The 13,622-nt window shown below is 40.9% G+C and overlaps 1 protein-coding gene across 1 annotated transcript in view; it reads left to right on the top strand.

Moving 5' to 3' along the window:
* Window positions 1-758: 758 nt before the first annotated feature.
* The window catches only part of spire2 (spire-type actin nucleation factor 2), a 46,801-nt gene continuing 33,937 nt past the window's right edge, over window positions 759-13,622 (top strand). The window contains exon 1 of the mRNA XM_050074113.1: window positions 759-1,205. Within this exon, the coding sequence (XP_049930070.1) occupies window positions 908-1,205 (298 nt within the window). The 5' untranslated portion in view covers window positions 759-907. The remainder of the gene's footprint in view (window positions 1,206-13,622) is intronic.

Below are 13,622 nucleotides of genomic sequence, written 5' to 3'. Positions count from 1 at the left end.
TAATACAGACCTAAACAGTCTTATGTTGGGCTTGAGTTGTTGGGAGTTCATTGCAGCACCTCAGCAGTTGATGTCAGGGGGGTCATACTTGGGGGGATAGTGGGACTGATTACCCATGGCCCCAATGGGAGGGGGCCCTTGATAAGCCTGGAATTTATCTATCTTTATTGTAATTTAGTTCATTAGTGCCATAACTAAATCACAATCGTCTGAATAAATCGGTTGAAAGAATGAACATTAAATAAAAGAAACAGTGGAAGTATCCCGAGGCCCCTCTCACCCCTGAAAGGAGCAAAATGGTTTAGTCCAGCCTTTCATCATGGGAGTTGTCTCTGAATGTGGCTAAAGCCGAGTAACAGCTTTTGCTGCTGGAGCACCAATGTACATGTCTTTGCCCAAGAAAATCACAGTTCCAAAAAAGAAAAAAGGAAAGGGAATGAAAGCAAACTGGCTTTGTAATAAATAAATAAATAAATAAACTAAAAAAAAGGATGGGGGAGGGGGCACAGAGACTGTTTAGGTGTAGGGTGCAGAATTCGGTGCTACGCCCCTGGTTACTGTTGACCTCAGTAATCTCCCTCATATGCTAACAAACAGTATTTTTTGAGGGTGTAACGTTGTTGGACATACCGGGGAAAAAACATAACTTTTTTTTTTTTATCAACAACACATTTGTCTACTTTATTTTACTTTGCCCAAAAAAGTTGCAACATGAAAACTGGGACCGGAAGTGCTGAGGTAGTATGGCTACCTTGACACTGTTGTGGTAACGAGGTGCAGCTGCGGTAGTTGAAGAGCGGTAGACGTGAAGCAGAGGACAGGAGACTGGGCCCAACAGGAGTCAGTGGACAGCATAAATGGCCCCGGTGCCTCCGGAGTGAAGAATGGGCTCCACGCTATCGCAGCCATGGCCAGATCCACCAACAGAAGCGCCGAGGACGGGGACTCGCGGGTAAGCGCCCCCACGGACCGCGGAGAGGCGCGGGACCTGGCCGAGCCCCGGGAACTGTCTCTGGAGGAGGTGCTGAAGTCCTACGAGCAGCCCATCAACGAGGAGCAGGCATGGGCGGTGTGCTACCAGTGCTGCAGCGGGTTGAGGGTGCCCCGCCCGCCGGCCGGGAGAGTCAGGCGGGTGAAGGACCCGTCCTACATCCTCCTGCACAGGGACGGAACCGTGTCACTGCAGCACGAGCCCCGACACAACGGTAGGACAACCGGCCGTTGATGCCACCAACTTCCCTCTGCTTGGGCGCGTGTCCGCACAAAACTCAACTATGAAAAAGTAAATTCTAACAATATGTTTATGATGCACAGAGTAAGTTCGCGCTTAACGTTTAACGCGACATTATGTTTTAAATATCAGGACCCACTTTTCAATTCGGCATAAAGTTATGTCCACGAAGCTGCGCTGTGTTTTGGTAAAATGTCGACTGTTTCAACTGGTCCACCTGATTCCCACTGTAATCTTCTAGTAAACTATCCCGCGGTATCCAGCAGCTCAAATGTACAAACCAAAATGAATGTAATTTTTTTTTACTAGACTGCAAACTGCCTGGCTGACCATACCAACGCGGAATTCAACAGTGTCTACCAGTGCTCCATAAAAGATATTGAATTATGTTTTATCTTGCAGCAACCTTGAACAAAATCAGTGCCACGTAAAATGATCCAAATTTTATATGGAGTTTGGTACACATGAACATCTTGTCCACAGGAGAGAAACAGGCGCATCGGTGCTAACCCGTCCCGAACAACATAATATCCCCGCATAATCGACCTTCAGCTATATTATTTGATAATATCGCAGACCCTTGAGCTGACTTTACACTGACGGACACTGTATTTTGAATAAAGTCGCTATTGTGTCGCACTCCCGATGCCAACAAGGATGACTTGTATTATGCCGGTAAATGATTAATTATTCATAGAGCACAGCTTTACCCCAGCATCTCCTCTTGCAAAGACTGTTTTGGAGACTTCAAAGGGTGGATGGAAGCCCAAAGGATATTAGGCAGTCTTCTAGTTGTTTCCCCCACTGAACTGAGTCTGTACCTGCATAATATCCTACTGCATGTGAAGTATTTATGTCCTCACTGCGGATGGGCCCAACAAACCTGCTCCAGAAGTCAGATAAGCACAGACACAACTTCATGCCAAACTCAATTTCGAAAAAGGTTTTATTCTGACTCTTTCAGAGCCACTTTATGACAAACCACATATTGTTTGAATGAAGTCTCAACTTTTGTATTCACGCAGCCTTAGGCAAGGACAGACATTATTTCCAGAATCTGATGTTTTATTCAAGTTCTGCTTGTAGCCTATTACACCAAATGTGCTGAAGGTCACAGGAAGCCTCTCAAAGGTCTTAAATCATTTCCATTATTACATTTGCTGCACCTTTGTTGTAAAGCAGCATGCAGCCAGAATATAAAAAACATTAATAACCTTACTAAGAGATGTTGAGAGAGGCAGAAATGTGAGTTTTCAAATCTCAGTAATAAACAGGATAGCCCCAGAGCCTGTTCACTATGCACCAAGTCGTCACAACCGGATGAACCCGCGCTTTCGTGCTGTTGTCTCACAGAGTAACAGCTGTGTAGCACCTTTTAAAGGAGTTAATGGGAAAAGTTTAGAGTGTGTCTCCAGGCAATGCTTATGCATGTCACTCAGCAACAGGGTAGCATCTATTTTAAACCATTTATAGTTTGTTATTAAGTAATTGTAAAGCTCATGCATTGTTAAACTTTACACTTAGACATAAACTATAAAGGAACAGTTCACTCCAAAATCAAAAAAACATATTTTTACCCTTTCCTGTTTATCATTGTAGATTGTTTTGATGTGAGTTGTTGAGTGTGGAAAATAGAGATGTCTGCCTTTCTCCAAAATAATGGAACTAGATGAAAATCGGCTTGTGGTGTGCCACAAAAGTGCCAAAAAAATACATTTGAAAATCTCAACAGCAATCTCTCTTTCCAGAAAACATGACCCAGTTACTCAAGATAATCCACAGACTTTGTTGTGAGCAGTTTCATGTAGGAACCATTTATATCTCCAACACTCAGGCACTCACACCAGAACAATCTAGATTGATAAACAGCACTGCAGGTAAGAGGCAAAATATGTATATTTGATTTTTAGGGTGAACTGTTCCTTTAAAATTACGCCCAAGCACCTATACCCCAAAGAGTGATTTCAATACTCTGTTGTATACTGTCTACATGCTGAGGTGGTAACAGTGGTGAAGTTCTTATAATAATTACCTTTGTATTCTATTCAAAGAGACCATAATAACTCTAAAGTGTTCCTCATTTTGCTGGGGACCCATTGGATCCCCCTCATGGACCACAGGGGGACACTTGAACTACTTTAGGTCCGCGTGCATCACGTTTGCCATTTAACCGTTGCACACTATCAGGATCATTCACTCCCAGCTCTCACTGAGGAGATGTTTAACTCTCATTAGCACAGTTGTTTATCCTTGTAGCCTGTGTTGGTTCACGCTCTGCTGATCCATAAGTAAACACAATGCAGCGGTTCAAATCCCTTAACCAGCATGATGTGAGTCTATTGTAGCCAGTCTGTGTGCATTATTAATGCAGCCAGTCAGCTCGAGGAGCGTTTGCATTCTTTCAGTGGCCAAAATCATCCCAAATCACCGCAACAGACAGCTGGGCTGTATAGGAAACAATTCATATTGAACAATAATCTCAGGTCCAAGCGTCATTAATAATGCACACTGCTTTATTGATCACTTCAACTGACATTTGTACTACTCTCACATGCATATTTAGGGCCCCAAAACCCACCACTGGGCTTAATGTCACATAAAGTATAATGACTATACCTTCACATGTTGGCACAGTATCGTCAAATCACACAAATGTTATTGTGTAGTAATTTTGCTCATATTTTTCCTGCTTATCATTTATTTAATTTTCTTTAAAAGGTTTTTAAACAACTATAAATAGAAATGTAATTTAGAGGCAACACACAGAGAGCGACCTAATGGTTAAGACACTTAGCATATGCTGATTGACCTGGATTCATTCTGGTCGGGCACCTTTTATACATGCCATTCTCCCTCTCTCCTGTTCTTAATTTCCTGTCTCCTCTCCACTCTCCATCTTCAAATAAAGGCAGAAAAGTGCTCAAAAATATTTAGGACACAGCTCTAAACCCATTACACCTAAATTCTGCCAAACTAACAATGAAAAAAGGTCAGTGTCCATGCATGCTGAGGTGCACTGCATCTCCATTCAGACATTTACGTCACGGCCTTAGTGCCTTAAATTCTTCATACAAAGGTCTGGTCTGGAGGTGTCCTACAATGTGCTCTGTCCAAATTAACAGACACACTCAGTGGGGCTCTGATATCAACATGCAGTCAGAGGAGGAAAACTCAATCTTTACAATTGTACAAAAAGTGTCAGAGGAGGACCAAGTCTGCGAAATTGATTTCCATTCTCCCACAATATCCCTTTTAGCTAAAGGCAGCTGGGTCTCATAAGGTAGCTCAAAGGATGGCAAGAGCACTGTCTGATGAGTTTTCTCAAATATTAAACTAATAACTGGCTTAAAATTCATTTATTCATTCATTTTCTGTAATCGCTTATCCTCTCAAGGGTTGTGGGGGGGCTGGAGCCTGTCTCAGCCGCCACTGGGCGAGAGGCAGGATACACCCTGGACACGTCACCAGACTATCACAGGGTTGACACATAGAGACAGACAACCACTTGAGCTCACACTCAGGGAGGAAGCTGGAGAACCCTGAGAACACCCACGCAGACACAGCAAGAGCGAGCAAACTTTACACAGAAGGGTCCCAGACTGGCTTAAAATGATAATGATTAATTATCAAAATAAGTGTGAAACAACTTTCTGTGGACAGACTAACTGATTTATCAAGTAATTGTTGCGACACTAGTCATGACCTTTTTAATGAAACTTTGGCTTTGGAGAACACAGTCTCCCCACCAGGTCCACTTTGTAGGTGTTCTGACACTTTCTGTCACATCACATGATCTGCTCCAGCTGATGGACTTTGGAATTGTAGACGTTTGAAGATGTATTGTTTCTGAGCACCCTAAGGACTTGTGTTGGTGTGTGTTGCAGAGTTCAATTTTGGTGTTCTGGAGCTTTCAGTCACCTAATCTTCATTAGCAGATGGGCTAACTGTGGCTCTCTCGTTAGCAGGTACGCTGTAGCAAATGCTAAGCTTACAGTGTGTATGTAAGTTTATTCACCTGACCTTTGAGCCAATTACACTGGGAAAATCTTGCAAAAATGCATCTGTAGTTTAATATATTCAATTTCTGTCATTCATGAGAAAAACAAGTCATGTACGGAGCTTTACCTCTGAACTGTGATAAAATCTTACATGATACTCCATCCTGGGAATATGAAATATATTGTAACATTAGTATTCACAGCAGGTAGCCTGCACAGTCTCAAATGACTTTCTCTTTCCTGTAAATCTAAACCTCATCAGGTTGTACAACAGTCTGCAAAGGAGGAGGAAATTAACGTGAATCCAGATATGAGCATAGACTGAAGCGGCACCACAGCATTTTAATGTAAACATCAGCCTGATTCACTAAGTGAGACTGCAACAGAGAAAAACAGCTCATCCTCACTGACACGCTGCAGATTCACTCTGTTTACCAAATGAAATTCTGGTGTCTGGTTGTATAAAACCTGCAGTAACAGTAGTAAACAGCAGCACGTCCACAGAAGGCTGGACTCATAAACATATTTGCTTTCATTTCTTTGTCTGTAGTCACCTTTCATATGAAACACAACAGACCGTCCTTGTTGGTAAACATGAGTATGTGTGCAGTTTACTGCCGTCACTGACATCAGATGTTGCAGTAAGTGCCAGGCCGGCCCTACCGGCAGACAGAGCGCAAATCAGATCTCAAACACATAAAAGCAACTGAATTCATGGTACTACAGTGGATTCGAGTCACATGACTAGAATTGAGCCAGGCTGAAGTCACAAATGTGATGATGACTGTAGACTTAACTTGACAAAATTGAAAATAAATTGCAACTTGACTTGGACTACAAGATTTGATACATTTGCCCAATCCCAAATAGAGAAACATATTTCATTTAAAAAGTGTGCCACAAAACAATTCATGTCCCTTCATTTCCTGAGTAAACCAACATTAACGCTATTTATTCCCGGAGAATTGCCTCTTAATTCCCCAGTTCCCCTTTGAACCAATCCGACAGCATCCAGTCAAGTTGCAGGAGAGAGCTATGAAGAACTACCTTTACAGTTTTGAGTGCCAGTTGGAAAAAATGATACCAAAGAATTTAGATAACTTTGTAAACCAAAACGTATTGCAGTATGCAAAACCTACAGGTTGAAGATCATAGACGGAGAGGCGACAACCTACAAGTTTGTTTGACATTTTAAATTGCACAAAGAACAGAAAGTCAAAACTAATATACATTGTTAGTCAGCTAATGCTAAGCTAACGTTAGCTAAACAGCTAAGTAACTTTTTACAAACTTGTTTAAACAAGTATCAAATTTTGAAAATAATTCATGATTTTTGTAAATTTAATATATAAAGTTCAAGTTGAACTTGTGACTTGCAACACAATGACTTGGTCCCACCTCTGCATTAATTTCATGTAAGACAGAAACAGGTGCGTGAATATGGACAGTGTAGGTAGTGCGATTGCACCGGGGCCCTTGGGGTGTAGGGGCTCGTAGAGAGAGCAGGCCCTTGCAAGTGATTCAGATTGCCACCTTGGAAATATACCTGTGTTCAAAGATAAATCATTAAGAAAAAATATGTGTATATATACATGTCCTCAAAAAGACAAACCCATGGTTTTCATTTTTCCAGGGGACTATTCTGAGTGTATATGGGTACATTTTCTGTTTCAGAACTGAGAACATTTGGGTATAAATATGAAAACAAACATTCTGTGGGTCCACACAATCAGTCTCCCATTCATTTTAATGAGCAGCTCCAGGCTTTATGCCCTATGACATCACAAGTTTGAGACTTACTTCTCTGGTTTCTGGCTTTGAGAGCGAGCAGCTCATGTTCACAAACATTGATTGAGCTTTCCCAGACCATGGAAATAACATACTAGAATTCTGAATTTAAATGGTGTTCACCTTTAATATAAACATATTGATGAATGTAGCCTTTAGCACATGGATGAACCAACAAATTAATCAGATAGAATGATGATATATTTCAACATTTCTTTTTTTGAAATGAGAACCCATCAGCCTACCAAGAAACCTCTTTAATTCTTTCTGCCATGGTTGATAAGTAAACTGTGCTGTTCCCTTGGAGAAACTTTTCATTTGCCCAGCATCACTGTATTACAGGACATTCATCTCCACAAATACTTAGCAGCATCCTTACAATCATTCATTCATCAAAATACATAAAACCGCAAGTATTAATAAATAAACTATTACAGACAATACAAGCAAGGAGCTTTGATTCTTTCTGTCAAACTTGATAAGAAGGAAGTGATTAAATAGCACGCTGGTGCCCCAGTTTCAGAAACTGTTTTTGATACCTTGCTTTAAGAAATGTAAACATGATTTCTGCCTGTTATTATTAATAAGAGATGCAAAAAGTACTGAGCTTTGTGCTCAGCTCAAATAGAAACACAATTCTTTGTTGTAAAACTGAGGATTTAAACTTTGACGTTTGTACTGTCCCATCACAGCTGCAGCACTGTCCTTACGTGAGTCAGGATCACTTTAATGGCACATTAATAGATTTATAACTAAGTGAGTCTAATGGAAATCATATTGACCCTCATAAAAACTGATTGTGCTGTCTGCAGCTGCTTTGTCCCATATTCCAAAGGACTCCGCTTGACTGTGTCAAGGCACTGAGAAGCTTCTGATTTCTCATCTGTTTAACTTTAAATATCTTCCTCCTGAATCAGCTGGGCTGCATCCTAATCTGTGAACAATAAACAGATGGAACTAGGGACGAGATAAGCAGCAGTTCCTCGATTTGAAATGAGACTCCTCACTGTTACCGTGGGAAGGCTGCAGATAGACATTGCAGGACGAGACTACAGGGTGAGGTGATCAGCTGAGTGCACTCAAGGCCAGCAGGAAGTCAAAGTCCAGATAAATATCGCTCCCGTCAGATAAAAAGCTTGCATCACCAAAATGTCAACTGCTTTTGTTTTTTTGTTTTTTTAAGATGAAAGACAAAAAGCAGTTTTTAGCTGGCTGACCGTGCATTGTTGAAACACGAGACTCAAGAAAATTTGATTTGCAAGGTTTTCCCATTGCAGCATCACTATGCTCTTCGAGAATATGCCAGATCTCTCTCACCCAGAGGGGAGCTTTGATGCATAGCAGTCACTTCACGTAACGCTTTTTTGGAAATTGCCTTTGAATATCTAAATAGAGGCTGTCATTGTAGTGATTTACCCCCTTGATTATTGCTCTCCTGCAATAAATGCACTCAAGGATTTGAAAGAAGTGCAAAGGTCAACTTTGACTTGACATGCAGGTAAAGGTCTACGTGCCACACCCTACTATACCTGATGTAAGAACTTTGAGATAGAGGTAATTTGACAACGCTCTCTTCCTGCATTCCCAGGATTATTTCTTTTTCTTTAATCCATTTAACTAGCTTTGCTCTCCCAGCCCAGTTTTTCTTCTGTCACTTTGTGGTTTCTTTGAATTTAATCTCTCAGGCCTTATTACTATGGCAACAGATGGCAAAGTCCATCTTGGGAGAGTATGCATAATAGTGTAAGTGCATGTCTATGAATGAGAGTGTATGTGTATGGGAGTGGGGCTATCAAGGTTTTAAGGATGAAATAGTTTCCACCTTTTGCCAGAATAAACATTGTGTGACTTCAAGCTGATAAGAAGGAACACTGTGGGGTGTGGTGAGACTGGGCGTTGTCAAGATGTTGCATTAAGTCCGTCAGACAAGTCACAAAACATGATCAAATATTTGTCTGCTGTTGGTTGGCTAAGAGACACCCGTGAGAACAAATATCAGAAGATAGTTGACAGATTGTTCCGTGCTAGTTGAAGGCCATGTTGGTTGTTCTGCTCCAGACTGAAATATCTCTGCTGTTTCTGGACGCTCGCCATGAAATTGTCTCTGTCCCTTCAGTTTGAATTGTAATATCTGTCGTGTTCCTCTGACTATTTATCTAGTGCCATCATCAGGTCATCATTTTAATTTGTCCAGTAGTTTGATTAATGACCAAACGCCTGCAAAACTGGTGACAGTTCCTTCGACCTCAAATGTGCTTCATGGGTGTGTCTGACATAATTCACTATCCCCTCCATGAATAACACTTAAAAGTAAATTGCAATTTTGGTATTCATCACTGAGAAGCACAATGTCTCACAACTGTAATTTTTATATCTATAAAAAACAACATGCTTGTTAAGGTTTTCATTTCATTTTGGGCATTTTGACAGCATTATAATATTTCTTGGTGTGTATAAATTCCACACTAAGCATTTAGACACTCAAGATAAGTGACATAAAGCCAATTTAATATACTCTATAGCAAAATTACACCTGCTAAACTTTTTCATGTTAATATAATGTGAGTATTTAGTCTCACAGAGCATGGCTGTAGACTATAGTCTTGTTTTCACTCACTGCAAGTGGTAATTTGTAGTGCTTTAAATCACAAGTTTCATCTTGATAGAATATTATATTGATTCTTTGGACAATGATATGATGTTTGCTGATATCACAAAGTACACAGTCACAGTATGATTTTGATTTGTGTCAATTTAGGGCCTGCGATTGATATCAAACCACATAGGTGAGTATCCTTATCATTTTGGCTGCTTACCCTTGTCTGCCTGGTGCTAGGCCACTAGAACTGTTCAAATGTTTAGGAAGGAGGTGTGTTTGGATGGAAATAGTGACACATAGGTGCAATGGGAATTTCTCAGTAAAGACGAATCTTAAAGATGACTATACTGTTATTGAATGGCTATATCAATGTACGATAACACCCCTACTAATTAGCCATGCCGATCACTAGTAATGACCATGTTAGCATGACAGACACCAACATTGTTCAGTTCATCCCAGCAGTAAAGTATAAATAAGCAAACTCCAGTCCTCAACTTTAATCCATTACAGTTTGTTTTTCTTAAAAATGGGGATTAAAGCCTCACAGAGCTGCGAGCATGTCTTTAGTTTCAATGTCTATGTCCCCTGTCGTTATGTAGCTCTTAAAGCATTCCCAAAAATGTCCTAACAACATTTCAACTTCAACTGATAAGCTGTTGAGATGTATTTGTAAGTTTTAGTTGCAACCAGCAGCTCTATAGGTAGCTCTGTCTGTTGGTTGGTCGGTTGTTCCGCAAACAGTTCCCCACCCTTTTGTGTCCAAAGTTTGCCCTAGGAGGCTGAAATTTGACATGGAGGTCAAGAGTGTGTTCATGAAGGTGTGTCTGTATATATGGCTGAAAGTGGGCGTGGCAATGGGAGGAACCAATTGCAATTTGCAATTAATTCCAAATGGATACACAGAATCGTTCAAGGTTTTGTGGAAAGATTGGCCATAAAACAAAGGACAGCTGACACACACACACACACACACACACACACATACATATACACACACCATTTTGCAATGCCCTTTTTCACAACTCATGAATTGGTTGTCATAGGGAGGCACCATTGGACCCGTGACAAGTGTTTGTCAGATTGTGTGGCTGCTGTGGCACAGAGGTGAGCGGGTCGTCCACCAAATGGAAGATCAGCAGTTCGATCCCATGTCGAAGTATCCCTGGGCAAGATAGTGGACCTCAAAATGCTCCCAATGGCTGCATCATTGGGGTGTGAGAGTGTGTGAAGGGTAGCAGGCAGCACCATGTACTCACCATGCCTCAGCCCCCATACATGGTGCCACGTGTGTGAATGGGTGCAAATAGGTGATAGGACATGTAAAGCGCTTGGAGTGGTCGAAGACTAGAAAGATGCTATATAAGTGTAGTCCATTTATGTGTAAATGCATGATCGCGTGAATGCATGCACATACGTGTTCATAGCTATTGCTAATTCGCACTTGTTTATTGTAAAAAACAGCTGTTTTCAGTTCTTCCAGTTTTGGCTGGGCAATATGTTATGTATTATTTATTGGTATTAAAGTTGATATGAAACTTTTCCTGCTTTAAAAGGCTGCATTAAAGTAAAGTGATGTAATTTTCTGGTCTTACCAGACTGTTGCAGCTGTTCTATTATTTGCCTTTGCCCGCTTAGTCATTATATTCACATGACTGATGATTGTTTATTAAAAACCTCACTGTGCAAATATTTTGTGAAAGCCCCAATAGTCAACCCTACAATATCATAGCAGTACTGACATCAAAGTTTGGTCAGAAATATTGTTATATTTGATTTTCTACATATCGCCCAGCCCTACTGCTGGTTAGAAAATCACTGCAGCTCAGTGAAGACAGACGGGCCTAAACATCCTCCCCCTGTCCATATATCTCACTGGGTTGTTGTGTTTTCCAATGGCATCTAAGCTTGAGGGCTCCTGGAAGTGATTTCGATCCAGATTCCTCTCCTCTTTTGTGTTAACTGACCCGTAACTGTGGGAAAGCAGCAGAGGTATCATCGGTTTCACTATGTGACCTGGTTGTGCATTATTTGAACCCGTCTGACAGGTTTGCAGAGGTTCATGTTATCATCTCTCATAATAGCGAGTTTCTTCACCCTCCTTTAGTGTTGGTTGGAGCCTTTTGTTGCAGGTTAAAGCAGCGTCTGTGTTCTCACAGGGAACAGAGTGATGCTCTGTTGCTCTAAGGTTCACATTCTGCTCTCAGCACTTTGTTGTTGACAGGGGAGGATGCTGTGGCAGGCTGACCTCCGTCCCTCCCCCCCTCCACGTCCAGACCTATGCTCCACATTTCTCATCTTTTTTTGTGCTGATCTCTCATCTCTATCTTGCTTTATATGTCACTGCTTTCATCTCTCTCTCTCTCTCTTCTCTGATGTTTCCACGGGTTCCCTCTCTCCGTCTTTGTCTCTGTCTCCTGCTTCTCTTGTCCATCCGTTCTCCTGTTTGTCTGCAGTGAGAGCTGCTGACCGAGGAGTTTCAGGCCTCTCGGGTGTCATTACTGACATCCGAGCTGGGAGAAAGAGCCTTTTTACTTTCTCTCTCACACACACATGCACATGCACAGTCACACACTCACATAGGCATGCCAAACCTGGCTGCGACACAATAACGCATGGCCAAGTTATGACTGTGGGACATATGGAGTTACACATTTGATTTACTCAGTAGAAGATTGAAAACAGGCTGGCTTAGTTTTTATTATTGCTATAAAGTTGACTGCAGAGCTGTTAGTGGCACAAATATCAGGTTTTCTTCAAACAACTTGCTGATCAATCATCCAGTTTAATATGAAACCAGATTTTCTTTAAGGCTGCCCCTGGCAACATTTTGAGTAATATATATATTTGTCTCCAACTGCAGGAAGTGACAAATCAAGTTCAACATGACGTGTAAATCTCTCCCCTGAACATTACTGTAGACTGCCAGCTGTTAGCGAAGGCTTTATTTTGGAAAAGAAATCAGAGAAGGAAAAATCTTATATTGTACCTGTTTTGCCTCTTCTCTGTGGTGGTGTTCCCAAATGCTCACACTCACATGAAACTGACTTGACTCGGTGCAAGAAAATTTTACCAGGCTGGAACTGCTTTGGCAGGAAAGAACTTCAACAGCATATTAAAAGCATAAGATGCAAACTATTCAGAGGAAACCTTCCAATTAAAATATGGATTTAAGTTTTGAAAGGGTCACAGAGCTAATTATTTTTGTATGGCAGCAAAACCCAGAGCTCATTAATTAAAGTAGAAAAATAGGACACTAAGAGAAAACAAAATGCAAGTTTGGACTTCTGTGAAAACATAACAGCAACTCAGAGAAATTTTTCAAACCTGTGACACTGAGTGGAATTATGACAATAGCCTTCTCTACGAAACAGTGTTGGGGAGTAAGTAGTGACATGTAATTAAATTACACAGCAAATGTAACTGTAATCTGTTAGTTATTGCGATAAAAATGTAATTGAATTACAGTTATTAATGAAAATGTTGATTACAAAGGGGTTACATCTGATTATATACTTTTAAAAAAGTTATATGTGGATTATAAAATTCATTCTATTGCTTTGCGTCTTTTCGCTGTGCAGCATGCCTTTGTGACAAATTTGAATGCAGCACTCATTGGCCTATAACCCAAAAAAGTAATCAAACAGTAATCAAATCTATTAAGTTACATTACTTTGAAGTAGTTAAAATAGGGTGACCATATTTTGATTTCCAAAAAAGAGGACATTCGGCCGGCCACGACATAGCCTACTTAAATGATACTCACAGTGTACTCAAAGATGCCTTATCATTTTAATATAGCCTATTTAAAATAAAATTCAGTTATATTACAAAATAATATCTCTCAAAGACAGAAATTCACATAGGCCCCAATAGGGGACATATACACACACTAGAGTGTGGCGATCCGAGCCCGACGGTACCCGACGGGTCGGGCCGGGTTTGGTTAAAAATGTAGCTATAAATTGTATTCGGGCTCGGGTCGGATTCGGTCAGCTTTCAGTGA

The sequence above is a fragment of the Epinephelus moara genome, chromosome 20 (assembly GCF_006386435.1).
Source record: "Epinephelus moara isolate mb chromosome 20, YSFRI_EMoa_1.0, whole genome shotgun sequence".
Taxonomy (NCBI): domain Eukaryota; kingdom Metazoa; phylum Chordata; class Actinopteri; order Perciformes; family Serranidae; genus Epinephelus; species Epinephelus moara.
The sequence above is the reverse complement of the archived record's forward strand: the minus strand, read 5'-3'. Positions and strand labels throughout refer to the sequence as shown.